This window comes from Saccopteryx bilineata, chromosome 1, assembly GCF_036850765.1.
Source record: "Saccopteryx bilineata isolate mSacBil1 chromosome 1, mSacBil1_pri_phased_curated, whole genome shotgun sequence".
Lineage (NCBI taxonomy): Eukaryota > Metazoa > Chordata > Mammalia > Chiroptera > Emballonuridae > Saccopteryx > Saccopteryx bilineata.
Genome location: NC_089490.1, coordinates 221,670,174 through 221,689,323, shown reverse-complemented (window position 1 = coordinate 221,689,323; position 19,150 = coordinate 221,670,174). Strand labels below are relative to the sequence as shown.

At 41.9% G+C, this 19,150-nt stretch overlaps 1 protein-coding gene across 1 annotated transcript in view; it reads left to right on the top strand.

Annotated features, from left to right (window-relative positions):
• Positions 1-19,150, top strand: part of LOC136319466 (ryanodine receptor 2-like) — a 190,264-nt gene that overhangs the window by 13,316 nt on the left and 157,798 nt on the right. Inside the window, 10 exon segments of the mRNA XM_066252720.1 lie at positions 1,931-2,012; positions 4,950-5,080; positions 7,673-7,993; positions 8,856-8,935; positions 8,937-9,006; positions 9,426-9,516; positions 9,907-9,994; positions 12,061-12,150; positions 18,382-18,481; positions 18,484-18,539. Coding sequence (XP_066108817.1) covers positions 1,931-2,012; positions 4,950-5,080; positions 7,673-7,993; positions 8,856-8,935; positions 8,937-9,006; positions 9,426-9,516; positions 9,907-9,994; positions 12,061-12,150; positions 18,382-18,481; positions 18,484-18,539 — 1,109 coding nt within the window.

The window sequence follows — 19,150 nt, the reverse complement described above, 5'->3', positions numbered from 1 at the left end:
GCTTGCTCAGCCTAGATAGCCACCCTATAAAAAGGAGCCATTTTAAAATCGGGGCTGCAGTGCTTGCTCCCTTACGTGGGTTGCCTGCAGTCCCTGCGCAGGTTTGCAGGGCTGCAGTGCTCCCTTGTGTGGGTTGCCTGCAGTCCCTGCGCAGGTCTGCAATAAAACTTATAAAATTCACTTTGTGTCTGCTGTGGTCTGTCTCCTGGGAAGTAACACTTACAGTGCTGTGTGCTCATAGCGATGCATCTGGCAGACAAGGACTGTTTCTCCATTCACGTCCCAGTGTTTCCTCTAGGAAATAGTAGCAAATTTTGACTTAGAAATGCAAGGTTCTTAGATATCCTTGCCTCTAAACTGACCTTATTGGGTCAGAGATTATCTACCAGGTTTTGATTTTCTAGCTTCAAGAACTACCAAAGTAACTTACTTTTACCATAAACATCAGGTTATTTCAAAACTAACACACTCTGTCCTCTAGCATTCTTATGCTGTTTGTTTGAGACTTCAAATTCAAGCTACTGTCTTTGTGTATCTTTGGAACAAGAGTCAAAGTCTGCCTGTCTTCCCAGAAACTCTTGTGTATAATTTTGTTATTGAAGAAATCTTTTATTCTTACACTGACAGAAAAAATTATAAAGAAATTGTTCCTGATAATGTTCTTTTTTTTTTTTTCTTTGTATTTTTCTGAGGCTGGAAACGGGGAGAGACAGTCAGACAGACTCCCGCATGTGCCCGACCGGGATCCACCCGGCACGCCCACCAGGGGCGACGCTCTGCCCACCAGGGGGCGATGCTCTGCCACTCTGGGGCGTCACTCTACCGCGACCAGAGCCACTCCAACGCCTGGGGCAGAGGCCAAGGAGCCATCCCCAGCGCCCGGGCCATCTTTGCTCCAATGGAGCCTTGGCTGCGGGAGGGGAAGAGAGAGACAGAGAGGAAGGAGGGGGGGTGGAGAAGCAAATGGGTGCTTCTTCTATGTGCCCTGGCCGGGAATTGAACCCGGGTCCCCCGCACGCCAGGCCGACGCTCTACCGCTGAGCCAACCGGCCAGGGCGATAATGTTCTGAATAATCACTGCACCTCTTTTTTTTTTTTAATGCAAAAAGGTTTTAATGAGATAATTTATATCTTTTCAATACATGATAAAAAGTTATCAAAAATGATGACAAAAATTTTAATGTATTTTACCCTTAAAGCACATATCAGTTCAGGCCAAACATCTTTCAAGTTCTCCTTAGTTATTATGAATTGAATTATATCCCTTTTGTTTATTTATTTATATATTTATTTATATATTTATTCAGTGAGAGAGGGGAAGCAGAGAGACAGACTCCTGCCTGCCCCCCTATTGGTATCCACCTGGCAAGCCCACTAGGGGGCGATGCTCTGCCCATCTGGGGCCCTTGCTCAGTTGCAACTGGAACCATTTTTTAGCGCCTGAGGTGGAGGCCATGGGGCGATCCTCAATGCCCAGGGCCAACTCATTCTAATCGAGCCATAGCTGCAGGAGGGGAAGAGAGAGAGAAAGAAGCAAGAGAGTGAGAGTTGGAGAAGCAGATGGGCGCTTATCCTGTGTGCCCCAACCAGGAATTGAAGCTGGGACACCCACATGCCCAGCTGATGCTCTACCATTTGAGCCAACCAGACAGGGCCTATTTTATTTTTTAACTGAATGTATTGGAATGACACTGGTTGACATAATCATACAGGTTTTAGATGCTCAAGGATAGCACAAATCTTTAGAATGCTTTGAGCTTCTCAAAGAAAATTTTGTTTGAGGAAAACTTTATATTTCATTTTACATAGTCTTCTTTCAAATGTTAAAATATTAGCGTGCCCTTAATATAGAATTTTATTTTTAGCCTAAACTTTCTTAGAACAGTGTATAAATAAGTGCTTTTTTCACATGAGATCTTCTCTTTTCTAGTGGAAGATGTACAGGTGTCCTGTTACAGGATCCTGGTTAGCCTGTATGCCTTGGAAACAAGCAAGAGTATTTATGTGGAAAGGTGAGATTTTAAAATTTAACTTTGTCTTAATAGCTGTTTCAAGTGTTGTAACTATTTCAAGTGTTATAACATGAGTCTTCACATTATAACTTTTTCTTTAGTTATAAACTAAGCAACCAGATTAATGTACTGAATTCTTTGGGAATATTTAGACCATCTTTAAGATACATTTGAGTTGATATAATAAGATAGAGCCGAGTTATCGTTAGAAAAGTAAAGCAATCATGGTAAACACTATACTCTATACTTAATGTTAAGTTTAAACTTGGGTGTTTATGAGACTTATGACAGAATCTGCGAGGGAAGTTTCTCATTATATATCAGATAGATTTAGATGTATCTTGCATTTATAAAATGACTGAGGAAAATATAAAAATATAATTGTGAAGATGAGTAAAATATAAAAAAATGACACTGTGCTAATAAAAATATAGTTATTGTACAAGTCATCTAAAAGAAAAATTGCTGTCTCCAGAATACCAACACAAATGATCAGAGTTGGTCTGAGAATTGCCACTTGAATCAAAATTTAAAGTACATTATTAAATAATTGACATGAATTATTAATGAATAAACTATTCCAATCAGCTTTCAGGGAATAAATTACTAACTCTGAAGTTACACATTCATTCATGGAACATTTTAACCTATTAAATTCTCAAATTCTTTTTTTTTTCTTTTTTTTTTTTAGCATGTGAGAGAGAGAGAGAGAGAGAGAGAGGAAGGGAGAGAGATGAGGAACATCAACTTGTAGTTGTGACTCTTTAGTTGTTCATTGATTCCTTTGACCAGGGGTCTCCAGCCAAGCCAGTGACCCCTGGCTTTAAGCCCGCAACTTTTGGCCTCAAGCCTGGGGTCATGTCTATGATCTCAGGCTCAAGCTGGTGGCCCGGCCCTCAAGTCAGATGAGCCCGCACTCAAGCCGGTGACCTCGAGGTTTCAAACCTGGGTCCTCAGCATCCCAGGTTGACACTCTATTCACTGCACCAACACCTGGTCAGGCACCTATTAAATTATTAAATAAATTATTTCTTCTTATTTTAAAACATTTATTGAACCTGTACTATGTGCCTGAAATTTTGCCATTCTGCATCTCGATTCTTAGTTAAGGAAAGCAAAGGAAAGAGTGAGTAATTTTCCTACAGTGTTGTGAGTGTTAGCAGTAAAGTTGCACTCGGGTCTCTCCAAATCCAAACCTGTGACCTGTGTAATTCCTTGGTTCTGAAATTATTTTTTTTGTGACAGAGACAGACAGACAGAGGAATGGATAGGAACAGACAGACAGGAAGGGGGAGAGACGAGAGGCATCTATTTTTCTTTTTTTATTGTTTTTTATTTTTATTTTTTCTGAAGCTGGAAAAGGGGAGGCAGTCAGACAGACTCCCGCATGCCCCGACCGGGATCCACCTGGCATGCCCACCAGGGGGCGATGCTCTGTCCATCCGGGGCATTGCTCTGTTGAGACCAGAGCTACTCTAGCGCCTGGGGCAGAGGCCAAGGAGCCATCCCCAGCGCCCAGGCCATCTTTTGCTCCAATGGAGCCTCGGCTGCGGGAGGGGAAGAGAGAGACAGAGAGGAAGGAGAGGGGGAGGGGTGGAGAAGCAGATGGGCGCCTCTCCTCTGAGCCCTGGCCAGGAATCGAACCTGGGACCTCTGCACACCAGGCCGACGCTCTACCACTGAGCCAACAGGCCAGGGCGAATCTATTTTTCATTGTGTCACCTTAGTTGTTCATTGATTGCTTTCTCATATGTGCCTTAACTGAGGGGATTCAGCAGAGCAAGTGACCTTTAGCTCAAACCAGTGACCTTAGGCTCAAGCCAGTGACCTTGAGCTTCAAGCCAGCAACCTTTGGGCTCAAGCCAGCAACCAAGGGGTCATGTCTATGATCCCATGCTCAAGCCAGCGACCCCATGCTCAAGATGGTGACCTCGGGGTTTCAAACCTGAGTCTTCTGCATCCCAGTCTGATGCTCTATCCACTGCACCACCACCAGGTCAGTCCTGAAATTATTTTTAATAATGACATGTTATTAAATGTTTGGTTTAAACTCTTATTTTATTCAGTGCCATTCTATGAAGGGACATTTTCTCCTGACTGAATATCTAGTTATTTTTTATTAAACCATTAGATAATTGAACATTGTTAATTTTAAATATTGTTTTTTTCAGTGATAAATGTAAACCTGCCTAAAAGAATTATGTAATCTTAATTATATCCGTTTTATTGACTTAAAAATATATTTATGTAAAATCATTTTAGGAGTTCATAATATACTGAAATAATTCTCATATTATTCTGCATTTAATAAACACATAATGTCCAAGGGAAATCTTGGAGTCCATTGGGAACTACGGGAGGGAGAATTCCTCAGTAGTGGGGAGCCTGTCACGATCCCATCCCCAAACACCTTCCTTCTCTTGACGATGGTAAATTGGTTTCAAGTGTTTCAATTAATTTTAGTATTTGTATGTCTTAATATTCCATAAGTACCCTTATATTTCCTACATATGGTAAATTTTCAGAAAGTTATATTAGTTATTAATATGCATACTTTGTTTTTAAATTTTTATTAATTTATTCACAGAGCAAGAATTCTTTCTTAGTAGGTTATTATGTTTAAAAAACAGGTAAAAAAAAGAGAAAGAAATGTCCAAACTTGTGGAGAACTTACAGGGTTTTTATTTTTGGTTGTTATTATTTTGGCCTGTATTGATTTTAACTTCTTTTTAGCTAATAGATAATTTAGCTTTTTAGTGAATGGCAGAGTCTTTGCTATTGAAAGCATATGATGATTTACAATATAGAAATTGTGTTTGGGGGTGAATGCTATCAGCACTATTGTTACCCCTTTTAGATAAACCTACCAATTTTAATATAACTTCTTCAGTTTTTTACTTGGGAGACATAAAAATGACAAGCATTTTCTACCTCTAGGCAGCATTCTGCATTGGGAGAGTGTCTGGCAGCTTTTGCTGGTGCCTTTCCTGTGGCATTTCTGGAAACTCATCTCAACAAACATAACAGTTACTCCATCTACAACACAAAGTCTTCACGAGAGCGAGCAGGTAATGCAGACGCATGTGCAGTACTTGAGACGTGAAGCCAAAAGTTCATGACAAACATTTTATTTTCCTGCAGTGATTTTTAATGGGCCGTTTCAGGTCACTGTACCCAATGTGCCTTTATTATTATTTTTTTTTAATTTTATTTGTGATTTATGACAGAGAATGACAGGAACATCAATGTGCCCCTGTATGTGCCCTGACTAGGTATTGAACCAGCAACCTATGTGCTTCAGGACGATGTTCTAACCAACTGCACTATCTGGCCAGGGCAATGTGCTCTGTTTTTAAATGTTATTATTTGGAAGTTTTGGGATGCTTTATACTATTCCTGTCATGTTTGTAAAGAAAATAAGTTTAAGTTCTGGTAACTTAATGAGCCACAAATTTACACTCTTAAGGATAAAACAAATGATCAGGAAATATAAAATGTAGGTCAGTGGGACTTCTGAGTCAGTTATCACTCATAGGTGAGGGTGTGACCTTCTCATCTATTCCATTCATGGATGTGTGTCCTGCATTTATCTTTGTTTACCAGATATGTCAAAATTATTACGACAGTTTTATCCCATGTGAGTTTCTTTTCTAATAGTTTTGTTTAATTTTTATCATTTACAAATCTTAAAAACATAAATCTAAAACAATTAGGCTATAATTTGCACCTGACCCTAGCATGTGTATCCTTAAGATTTTTATGTCTGTGTGCACAGTAGCTCTCTATCTATACTTATTTCCATTCAGGAAAACCGGATCGTTTTCTGGATAGGTATGCCCAATTTTTTCACTGTCCAGTCAAAAAGCTCTGGAACCATTGCTGAGATTGTCTCTGTGTAACTTGTGCTTTTTGGGAATTGCTGCTTACACTGGGGTGATAGTATATTTCATCAAATAAAGAATCTTCATAAAATACAAATATTCATTGTTATTGAATGTGCCTCTTTTATAATTCTAATTTCACACACCATAGAAAGTTAAAAATATGTTAATTGTGATTTAGCAGTATTTTTCTATAAAATTTCCACAATATGTTTGTAAATACTAAAACATGGTTGATTTTGAATTATTAATCATCTGTGGGAACATATCTTTAGGATTTTTGATTGATTCATAGCTTAGCTGTGAATCAAGAATGAAGCCCATTGGTGTATTTATCATCCAGAAGGAATAGCAGAACATAAGCATAACGCACTGAGGAATTACATGTAATGATTCTGTTCCGTTCCTGGTTTTAGCAAGTGCTGGGTTTACACTGTGTAGAAGGAGGGTATGTATGTGATGGAGACTCTTCTCCTGGGGCCTTGGTGGGCCTCATAGCTGCAGGAGAGGGAGGGAGACCCACAAATACTTGTGATAGAATTCAGAGTGAAGAACCCTGGGACATAGAAAATCAGTGTTAAAACAACACCTGGGAAGACTCACAGAGTGGGCACCAGAGGAGTGTTGAAGTTAGGACACTAAACTCTCACTTCAGGAGAAACTTAAAGCTCTTTGAGGTGGAGATCTTTAAGGAGAGAGTGGTAAAAGCTAGCTGAGGTGAAGTAGGCTTCCCAGCTCAGTAAGAAGGGGCTCTGTACCAACACAAAGAAGACCCTCTTATTGGCTGTTAAAAGGGGGAGTGGCATGATGAGCTGTGCAGCCAGAAACCCATCTTGACAGCAGTGAGGAAGAGCACCAGCTAGGGAATGGCAGTGAAGCGTCAGAGCAGCTGTGACAGCAGAACCTTGGCCCATGGATGTAGTGACCTCGGGGTCATGTTCCCTGCCTAGGCCTGGGGGCGAGGGAGCCCCACAGTCTAGACCTTCTCCAGGTTTCCAGCCTGGTGACTGATTGGGAATGACACTAGCAGTATAAGCTCAAGAGGTGGATTAGAGAAGAGAAAGAGTGAGTTTAAATTTAGACCCATTGAGGTTTAGCTGCTTTGGAAACATTCTGTATTAGATACGAAGCAGTGAAGAGCTGTGGCTTTGGGAGTTGTTAGCTCATAGCAGGAGCCCCTGGGAACAGTTAACCTTGCCTAGGCACAATCTTCAGCCAAAAGGGAAGTGAGTTCAGACAGTTCTCTAAGGAACACTGCCTTTAAAAGTTCAGCTGGGAGAAAAGAGGGATGATGGGGGCTGATGATTCAGAAGAGGGCACGACAGACTGAATGCAGGGAAGTTAGGAAAGGGGGGTTTGGGGCAAAGGGAGTTTTACCCATGATGTGAAGTGTGACAGGTGGAAAATCGAGCCTCCCCTGCTGTGGACCGAGGAGCGTCTGGAAACCAAAGGACCCGGGAGGGAGTCCAGCTCGTCCAGGCTGCTGGCAGTCGGTGATGGTGCTGTGCGTGCAGGCTGTGCGGGCATGCTGGGAGACAGGCTGGCCACCTGGGGCACAGCTGGGACGCCTAGCAGGGACCACAGAACAGCTTCCTCTGAAAGGGGAACAGATGTGAGCGTGGGAGCAGATGGCTAGAAAGGCTGACAACGTTGTTATGGGGAAAGGACAGGGGCGCAGGCGGAGGCGTGAGGGTGTGCCGAGTCCTAAAAGCCAAATGAGATGGTTGTTGTGACTGTCATTTCAGTGAGCACCATCTCTTTTTGTGTGTGTTCCCCTAGCTCTCGATTTGCCAGCTAATGTGGAAGACGTCTGTCCAAATATACCGTCTTTGGAGAAACTCATGGAAGAGATTGTGGAGCTGGCTGAGTCTGGTATTCGCTACACGCAGATGCCGCACGTGATGGAAGTCATCCTGCCCGTGCTTTGTAGCTACATGTCCCATTGGTGGGAGCATGGGCCCGAAAATAACCCAGAAAGGGCTGAAATGTGCTGCACGGCCCTGAACTCCGAGCACATGAACACCCTCCTGGGGAACATCCTGAAAATCATATATAACAACCTGGGGATTGACGAGGGAGCCTGGATGAAGAGACTGGCAGGTAAGGGTTGGGGAGGAATGGACCACTTCAAGTGGTTTCATTCCCAAAGATTTGAAATACAGAAGCTGAGACTTTTTCTATCTTGGTCTTTGTTAATAATTCCTTCTGTGCTAAAATGTCACGCAGTTCTTTAAAAAAGTAGACATTGAGTAACTTTCCATATAGTCGCTACTTTTAAGTGAGTTAACATTTTCTCTGTGATATCCTAAGATCGGCGAGTAAACACAGCAGTGCGAGCTAATGATTCTGCAGACAGACAGAGAGAAAGCAGGATTGTGAAATGGCCCACTTGCAGTCATCTGTCTGAGCAGGAGTGGGGGAGGGTGGCCACAGATGCACATAAGTGTTTACGCTTCAGTTTATGTGCCATCGCCCTGGTTATGTGGAATAATTGGAAGTAATTTAAATACCCACCACTAGACTAGGGCTCTCTGGGCACATCGAGTAGCAGAATACAGGCCATTTTTAAACAGTAAGGTGTCAACACCACAATATCATAGAAAATAAAGAGTATTTTAAAGATTGAATTCAGAAATGCATATAAATATACATCTGTGAGATTGTTTATTTATAAAACTCCAATGAACTACACAAATGTCTGACTCATTTAGGTAGGGCAAGGTGATTATGGTTGACTTTAATATTTGTCTTTTATCTATTTCCCCAATGTATATGTGTTACCTTTAGGGGGAAATTTTTTTTTTTATTAAATGCCTCAAATTCAAGTCAACTATCAGTTTTGGACTCGACCTGGAGGCAGGGTCCTGGGGCAGGGCTTGAATCGAGCTGAAGTTCTAATTACAGTCTGTCCTCCTGAAAATAAACGTGCCGGGTGGAGCGCAACATTAATCTCTCTTCACAGTATTCTCCCAGCCTATTATAAATAAAGTGAAACCTCAGCTCTTGAAAACTCATTTCTTGCCATTAATGGAGAAGCTGAAGAAAAAAAACAGCAATGGTGGTTTCTGAAGAAGACCATCTGAAAGCCGAGGCCAGGGGGGACATGTCCCGAGGCCGAACTTCTCATTCTTTTTTTTTTTTTTCTCTTGCATTTTTCTGAAGCTGGAAACAGGGAGAGACAGTCAGACAGACTCCCGCATGCGCCCGACCGGGATCCACCCAGCACGCCCACCATGGGGCGACGCTCTGCCCACCAGGGGGCGATGCTCTGCCCATCCTGGGCATCGCCATGTTGCGACCAGAGCCACTCTAGCGCCTGAGGCAGAGGCCACAGAGCCATCCCCAGCGCCCGGGCCATCTCTGCTCCAATGGAGCCTTGGCTGCGGGAGGGGAAGAGAGAGACAGAGAGGAAGGCGTGGCGGAGGGGTGGAGAAGCAAATGGGCGCTTCTCCTGTGTGCCCTGGCCGGGAATCGAACCCGGGTCCTCCGCACGCTAAGCCGACGCTCTACTGCCGAGCCAACCGGCCAGGGCCCGAACTTCTCATTCTTGATGAATTCACCACACTGGCCAGAGACCTCTATGCCTTCTACCCTCTCCTGATTAGATTCGTGGACTATAACAGGTATAATGTTCAAAAGTGATGAATTTTTCTAATCCTATCGTGACCTTGCTGGGTTTGCATATCACAAGTGAGTGGCTTCATTCCCTGACTCCTTAGTGGTGAGCTTGGTCATGATTCTAACCAAGTGTTTCTAGATAAGGTTTTTTGTTTCTTTGTGTTTTTCTCCCCCATGGAGCATCTTAAAGTTGCAATCAGGGCAGTCAGGAGCAATTTGTGTTTTGCAACTAAGAAGTTAGCGGTTTGACAGTTCTGATGTTTAAAATGTGCTAAATGTTACATCTGTGACTTAGGCAGTATGTGCTCTGTGGGAACGTGCTGCCCTGAGTTACCTGGTTTCAGATTCAGCTTGAAGTAGTGCCTGAGGAACCACTTTATCTATTTTGTGACCAGGGCCAAGTGGCTCAAAGAGCCCAACCCAGAAGCAGAGGACCTTTTCCACATGGTGGCCGAGGTGTTCATCTACTGGTCAAAGTCCCACGTAAGTAGGAAAATACAAACACTGCTTACTGTTTGGACTATGTTAAGGGCTTTTAAAATTTTAGCCAATTTTCCACCCCTTAGTTTCTCAAACTTGTCTGCTGGGTGTCACCTAACTGGTAGGTTCCTCTGGTGAGTTTGAGGCAAAATAAACCTTCTTTTGAGTTTTAAATTTATCTTAAAATAAATCACAGGAATTTTAATCATACCCCATACACCTCTTATGTTTGCCCTAAATCTCAGGGTGAGGTGGAGGTAGGGACAGTGGCGCTTTGCTGTCACCTCCTCCAGGAGCGCTCAGCCTCAGTTTGGGAAATGCTGACATAGACTTGCGTTTCCATAGGACACACGTGTGTCATCACTGCCTTCACTTTCTGTCACTGCACACTTGTGTTTCTATAGAAATTTCATTTGCTCATATGTTAGAACAAAATCCCTTGCTAGGAACCTTGTTGGTAGAACTTAGAAAGTGCATCATTAGTGAATGTTCACTACTTTGTATGTTGCAAGTAGACTATTTGTCTTTAAATCTGAGAAAGGTTTTAATCCTAAGAAGAACTTTATAGTATTCTATAATTTTCAATAACTAGTAGAATGTGAGTAATGAGCATTTATTATTGTCCCAAATTATTGTCAAAGAAAATAAAAACCTTTCACCTCAATGTCAGTTTCATCCTCTGAGGAGTCTTCCCAGTTTATTTCATCAAATTGTTAAACAGATCAGATTGCTTTGAAAATGTTCTGTTTCCTAACAAAATTTTCATACCTAATATTTAGTATATAAATAGTATTTATTGCCTACCTTGAGGAGTCTGTTAAACTCAATACCAAATGTATATATATATATATAAACCTACATTAAAAGTACCATCACACAGAAATAATATGTAAAATATGGCTTTATTTTTTTTACCATATAAATTTGTGTCTTCACATCAACATTTATTTTCTGTGATGTCACGAGAAATGAACGTTCCTCTAAATAAAAGCCAGTGATTTCCAACCCTGTGTCACTCACATTAAGGGGACACGTTAGAGCCCAAGAGTAAATCACTGAAGAAAAGCTACACATTTTTCCTTTAAGAACTGAGACTTTTCAACCTTATCACTCACTAAATTACCAATGAAACTTTTTAAAGTTTTTAAAAGATTTTAAAGTTTGTATGCAAGACAAAATTTTTCATGATCAGTAGGTTTTTAGATTAATGTCTAATGATACTTTCAATAACAAAAAAGACCTGAATATGTGCTTTTGAATAGTATGAATATATTTAAACACAGACCTCTTTATGTGTGTCATATTCTCCCCCAAATATGTAAATATGACGCTCTATGGCAGCCATGTTAGTATTGATGGTGACACCAGAGGGTAAATGCTGAATGAATGTCGAGGCTTTGTCTTTTCAGTTCTTCACACAAAATCTTTGATTATTCATAATTTACTAACATTTCAGAAGCTCACGATAGCATTTTTCATTTTGGTTTTGCTAATGTAATAAAGGAAAGCACACAGTTAGATCGTTAATCTCTGTTTAAAACACAGGGATTATTTCTGCTTTCGTTTGTCGTGTTTTCTCTACTACTGCCGCTCAGATACTTCACTTTGCCAGGGTTTCTCTGTCCCTAAATTAAAAGAGAATGAAGAAATGGTATGGAATTTGAAAAAGCAGATGTAATATCTGGCAGGATGGAAAGTTTTATCTCAGTTGTGAGAGCCCTTGGGAAGTCTGTGTTTATCCTGGGAGACAGGATTCGCTTTCCCCAGCGTAATTGGGGTTGAGTATTCATTTTGCCTGTGGTAGATGTGTATCTGTGTTACTCAAATTTTCTGAACCTTAGTTTTCCTACCTGTGCAACACACGTATTTATACCTAGTCCCGAGAATTATTGCTCCAAGCCAAGCGCCTTCATTGAATATTCAACACATACTTGTTCCCTTTCTTGGTAAGTCTCACGTATCAAATTAATAATTATCTTTGTGGAAACTTTTGGGTCCTGTGCAGCCTCTGATCACATGGACTTCTCATTTATGTGATTTTAACTAAAATTTCCTTTGCAATTTCTCAGAATTTCAAAAGAGAAGAGCAGAATTTTGTCATCCAGAATGAAATCAACAATATGTCTTTTATTACTGACACCAAGTCTAAGATGTCAAAGGTATTTATTTATACACTGTTTCACAGTTCAAGAAAATGTCTGAATACAACTTCAATTGTTTTTTGTTTTTTGTTTTTTTTAGATTTTTGGAAGGTTTATAACTGGAATTTTATAGATTTGGTGATGTTTACTGAACACCCCCCTCAGGGTGTGATATGCAGACGTGGAAATGACTGTCACTCACAGTTCCCTAGATACAGAAGACTTTCTATGGTGGGGTATGCAGGGAAGCCCCAGGGTCCATCAGGAAAGAGGAAAATGCAGGAAAGAGGAAAATGCAGGAAAGAACCTTTATTTTGTTTTCTGCTGAAACAAACAGGTAAGGCAGCATGAGCAGGTGTAGAATTGGCGTTTGAGTAATTTCAGGGCTCTGCATCCTAGGGGCTGACCCTGGGTTCGGGTACCTGCCCTGGGTGATTGGGACAGGCAGATCGAATCCAGGTAGAGGAGGTGATTGGGAAATACGGATTCTGGATTGCTTGGCTTATATATGAAAGACGTGCTTGGAGACAAGTAATTCCCTATCTCTAGGAACTAACTCACACTGGGAAGGGCAGTCAAGCGTCAGCAAGACCCCAGGATGTCAAAGTGTTAGAATAAAAAGACACGCTTAAAACACACATAGTGGCCCTGGCCGTTTGGCTCAGCGGTAGAGCGTCGGCCTAGCGTGCGGAGGACCCGGGTTCGATTCCCGGCCAGGGTACACAGGAGAAGCGCCCATTTGCTTCTCCATCCCTCCGCCGCGCCTTCCTCTCTGTCTCTCTCTTCCCCTCCCGCAGCCAAGGCTCCATTGGAGCAAAGATGGCCCGGGCGCTGGGGATGGCTCCTTGGCCTCTGCCCCAGGCGCTAGAGTGGCTCTGGTCTCAACATGGCGATGCCCAGGATGGGCAGAGCATCGCCCCCTGGTGGGCAGAGCGTCGCCCCTGGTGGGCGTGCTGGGTGGATCCCGGTCGGGCGCATGCGGGAGTCTGACTGTCTCTCCCTGTTTCCAGCTTCAGAAAAATGCAAAAAGAAAAAAACAAACAAAAAAAACACACATAGTCACACCCACATGCACAGTTGCCAGTCAGTACATTATGCACATAACTAGTCAATATCATGTACAGTCACACACACACACCCCCCATCTATGGGGACACATTCCAAGTGCCCCACTGGATGCCTGAAACCATAGACAGTATCTGACCCTGTAAATACTTTTTTTTTATCCAAACATACATATGATAAAGTTTAGTTCATAAATTAGGCACAATAAGAGATTAACAACAACAATCATAATAAAATAGAACAGTTGTAACAATATACTGTAGTAAAAGTTATATGAGTATGGTCTCCCTCTCTCTCAAAATATCTTTTGAGTTCTTTGTTTCTGGGATTTTTCATTTAATATTTTCAGACCACAGTTGACTGCTGGAACTGAATCCATTGACAGTGAAACCACTGTTGGCAGGGATTGTGGTGAGTGGGCATTGTATTCACTAAGAGTAAATATATGTGTATTATGTGTGCCAAATACATAGACCTCTAACTAGTTAGCTGCGTTAAGAAGCACATGGCTGAATTCTGGGTGCTCACAGAGAAGATGGGAGGTATGCTCCCAATTTGTGTTTTCTATCACACATGGGGAGAGGAATTTTCTTTGTTTTTTATTTTATCTTTTATTTATTATTATTATTTTGTTTTTCTTTTTTTTGTATTTTTCTGAAGTTGAAAATGGGGAGGCAGTCAAGACAGACTCCCACATGCGCCTGACCGGGATCCACCTGGCATGCCCACCAGGGGGCGATGCTCTGCTCATCCAGGGCATTGCTCTGTTGAAACCAGAGCCATTCTAGCGCCTGAGGCAGAGGCCATGGAGCCATCCTCAGCACCCAGGCCAGCTTTGCTCCAATGGAGCCTTGACTGCGGGAGGGGAAGAGAGAGAGACAGAGAGGAAGGAGAGGGGGAGGGGTGGAGAAGCAGATGGGCACTTCTCCTATGTGCCCTGGTTGGGAATCGAACCCGGGACTCCGGCATGCCAGGCCGATGCTCTACCACTGAGCCAACCGGCCAAAGCTATTATTTTGTTTTTCTTAAGTGAAAAGTGGGGAGGCAGAGAGACAGACTCCCACATGTGCCCCAACCAGGATCCACCGGGCAAGCCTCCTATGGGGCAATGCTGTGCCCATCTGGGGCCATTGCTCTGTTGCTCTGCAACTGAGCTATTTAGCACCTGAGGTGAGGCCATTGAGCCATCCTCAGTGCCCAGGGCCAATTTGCTCCAACTGAGCCATGGCTGAGGGAGTAGAAGAGAGAGACAGAGATAAAAGAGAGAGGAAGGGGTGAAAAAGAAAACAGTCACTTCTTCTATGTGCTCTGACTGAGAATCAAACCCAGGATATCCACACACTGGACTGACTCTCTATCCACTGAGCTCATCGGCCAGGGCTGGAACTTTTTTTCAAAACACTTTAAAATATATGCCTTTAGTGCTCACTTTGGCTGCACATATACTAAAATATATGCCTTTACCGCTCACTTTGGCTGCACATATACTAAAATATATGCCTTTACCTTTAAATTATCACTAAGAAAATGATTATATTCCATGAGTAACAGGAAGAGTACTGCCAAATGGGCTAAGGTAAACAACAGTCCGGCCCTCTGGCCGAGGAGTTCAGTCCCTCCCAACTCAGCAAGTCATGGAGGAGTGCTTGTTCCACCACTCACCTGGCCAGCTGCATTGGCAACCCCAGGACAATGGACTAGCACCCCTCAGTGCCTCTAGTCTTATCTGGAGTTTGAAGTGCCATGTTGACATGCTGACATGCACACCAGAGCTGAAGCTGGCTGAGCTTGTACACCTGGAACTCATGTCCTTGCTTTACGTGACTGTGCTCCTGAAACACAAGAAACACGGTCACTGTTCTCAGGAGCACGGGAGACCTGTTCCAGGAGTGGCTGGAAAGGCAGTCCACGCTCTATGGGGTGTGAATTGGAAGTGTTGGTGAATTTCTCTGCTTTGTCATATATGGCTGCTGACACTTTCAGACAAGTTTGAAAGCAAATAACATTGATGAAAAATTTAGACATTAGTGATTTTGCTTCAGTTCCTTACTTTTACTTTATTTTGCATCTGTGCATATTATGGTTTGTATATGTAATTTTATATTACATAAATGCAATAAATCTTCCCCCCAGAAATAATGTTTCTAGTTCAAACAATGGAGTCAAATATACTAATATTTTGAATTCTTGTCCTAAGGGAGTCATGGTGACATGTGCGTCAGCATTTGGACAGATCCAAGAGCCACTCTGTTGGCCATATAGCAGGTGGTTGTTGTGAGTCGGGGGTGCAGAGAGAGATCAGCAGATGAAATGTCAGTGAACTAGCAAAGGACCACCACTCACTCAGGCAAATGGCACTGAGTTTGCACTGTGTCTTATTTTTATTCACAAGATTTCAAAAAGCTTGTTTACTTAGAAATTGGCATAGCATCAAGCATAACCTTTAATTAAAGATACATGGAGTACATCTGCATGATAGCTTACTAACAATACAATATCAAAAGGCATTAACTGTTATTGCTTCTATGGTTCTCACAACATTCCTTTCTTTTATCTCAAGGAATAGCCTTGCAGGGAGTAGTAAAATCTTATGAGAATGTTTTACTGAGAAGAGAGTCCAGCAACTGCTTTCAGTCACATAGACTTGTTTCAGTGACTCGCCTTCGAATTACAAAACAATTCTCTTGGCAAAACATTCTTTTCTTATTGGCTGTGTTCCCATCCAAGGTCATGCAATGGATTATTCCACTATAGCAGGTTAATTGCTGTTTTATCAGAATCACTGATGTGCTCTGACAATAGATGGCATGAAGGACCCCCCAGTTGATGTCATCAGGGGATAAATACCTCTTGTCCCCAAAGCTATGCTGTTTGGTCTAGTACCAGCAGAAGGATGGCCCTAGGACTCACCTCTGAAGCTGAAATGAGCAGGGAGGTGTTCCCACGCATTGCCGAGAACAGAAAGATGTAGAGCTCAGGGACTCTTGTGACAAGACCTCAGCCATGTACCTGAGATGTCAAAGGGCAGACAGATCCACCTCCAGTCTCCTGAACTAGATTGATTTAAGAAAGGGCCCAGCTTATTCTACCATCCTCCTTGAACATGCCTACTAGGTGACCAGCTTAATGCATAGCCATCTGATTCCAATGTCAGAGAATTGACTGCAAATGCAATAGTATGCATATTTAATAGTTCTAACAGGTCTCACATTATTGAACTCCTGTGGGCAAGGCATAGTGCTGGATCTGTGTGTACAAAATGGAACAAAACAGGCACCAAACAAACACACAAACAAAACCTGCCAATAGATGCACATGAGCATATGGGATTGCTTGTAGGTTTCACTTCCACATCCTGGCAGTGGACCCCATCGCCATCTCTGTTCAGGGAGGCATTGACCTCTCCCTTCAGTTTACGGATTTCCTGTGACATAGCAAAGTTATTCCTTCAGCATAAGTAGGAATTAATTTATCTAGTGTTCTCAAAATTGAGCAGTTCTGTGTTAGGTTGTAAGATCACTTAAATATTTATAAATATCAAATCAGGTATAAGCTTCTTCTGTTTATACAACCACAAACCAAAAGAACCCTACAAGTTAAAATAAAAAAAAACTCCAACCCCAATAAAATACTTTAACATATTATATAGTATTGTTTTACTGAAACTAAATTACCAGTATTGGACAGAAAAATGTTGGCATAATTTGTATCCATTTGTTTAATTTTTAAGGTGGTAGTTCCTCATTTGGGTAATTATTATTTTTTAAAGCTTAGGTTATTTTGTTGTTGTTGTTTTTTATTTATTTATTCATTTTTTAGAGAGGAGAGGGAGAGACAGAGAGAGAGAGAGATAGGAGAGACAGAGAGAGAGAAAGGGGGGAGGAGCTGGAAGCATCAACTCCCATATGTGCCTTGACCAGGCAAGCCCAGAGTTTCGAACCGGCGACCTCAGCATTTCCAGGTCAACGCTTTATCCACTGCGCCACCACAGGTCAGGCTGGGTAATTATTTTTATCATTGTGATTATGTTTTTTTTTTAGCAAAGAGCTCATTTAAAACCACTGACTCATTATTTTATGAGTTAATCAGTTTAATAGTACAAATAATTTTTCACTATGCTTTTTCTACTAAACTTACTGAAATAATCTTTTAGAAATTGGTACAAAGATAGGACCCCTACATAAGTATATCTCTTTGGCAATTGAATATGATTCTTATAATAGACTTGATACAATATATTAATATTATAATATATTATAATATGTTATATAATTACCATAATATAATATATAAGCTGAATGATTCTGTTTCCCTACTTATGAGAAAAATTTTCCACATTCTGTTGTGATATATTTTGCCTTTTTTTGGGAAAAGCAAGTATATTAAAACCTCTTCTGTTTTTTTCTCAATAGCCCAAAACTATTATATCATTTCTATGGAAATATCTTCAGTGTTTGGTTTACTGCTACAAAGAAATTTGGCATGAACAAACAAGTGAATATGGACAATTATTTAAATTTTGACATTAGAACACACCCTCAGTGGAAAGAAGAATACTCATTCCCCAGTGAAAATTAGACTCTGACATTTGAGGTGACCCTCAGAAGCATGACAGGCCCCAAGGTAGCATGGCTGTCCTCCGTTGTGAATGGGTCCCATAAAGATGATCTCAAATCTTTGTGTAATGTGATTAGTAGTATATCACGTCTGTTTCCACTAGATGAGTGTGAAGACCCAGGGGAGACAAGTCTGAAGACTACATAGAAGGAAAATGTAGTTGATCATAGTGTTGTGTAAACCATGCATGTGTGCTGCAAAGCAGGCATTTGTCAGAACAAAAACACACCATGTTTTTCTTCTTAAGTATTTAAAATTGTAAAACATATAATATCTAAAGTTACCATGGAGTTTTCATTTATCCATAAGCTTCTCTGGAATTACAATCTGCATGTTTCTTCTAAAATTATATAGAGATGCATACCAGTGAATTGTAATAACCTGGGATTCTAAGGTTAGGATTTAAGATTAGCAAAGATGCCTAGAAGGAAAGAGACATTATCAGTAGGACTCCAAAAATAGAGACCAGCAGAGAATGAGGAATATGAAACCAGTCAAGTTAGAAAGGTTCACGATTCTGGGAGAAAAGCAGCAACAGAGCCCAACATCCCTGTCCTGGTTCTGCAGGCAGCTGTCTCTGACCAGGAACGGAAGAAAATGAGGCGGAAAGGAGACCGCTACTCCGTGCAAACCTCCCTCATCGTGGCTGCTCTGAAGAGGTTGCTGCCATCTGTGCCCCTGGGGACCAGGAGCTCATTGCCCTGGCCAAGAGTCGGTTCAGCATGGTAAGATCCCATTCGCAGCCTGGCTGCCTATCACCCGCCCTCCAGTCTCCCCAGCGCCTTTGTCTCTGGCTCTGTGCCTACGCTCACCTGCGCTGAGTGCTTTATTAAGTGGTTTTCTGCATAGGCCCTAGGACTCAGCTACAACGACTGCCTGTTCTCATTTTTCTGCAGGCTGTTTTATTTCTAAATTATGTTTAATCGCCTTGAGGGCACATTCAGGAACCACATGGGAAAGATACAAGTCACAAAAAATGGATTTCAGATTATCTCCTACGTAAAATTTTAGATGAGTGGTATATTCAGATTTATGAAGGGTGATTTTTCAGCGGTAGGAGCGTTGTGTGCTGTGCTGATCGTGGTGAGATATGCTGTGATTTCTGTTCTCAAGATTTCTTTAGAGCCTATTTTTTCATTTTCATGGCTATTCTTATGAGGATGCAATTTTTCAAGACTATACATGGGATTACTAGTGTATATTTATATAAATGGGAGGTGAGGTTCTTCCTGCCTGGGTACCCTGAGGCACCTCCTGTGTATCTGGCATGGAGCAAATGAGTAGAGATTGGCAGGGTGGCCGCTCACGTGGGGTGGGTCTGTTGGCTGTTGTCTGA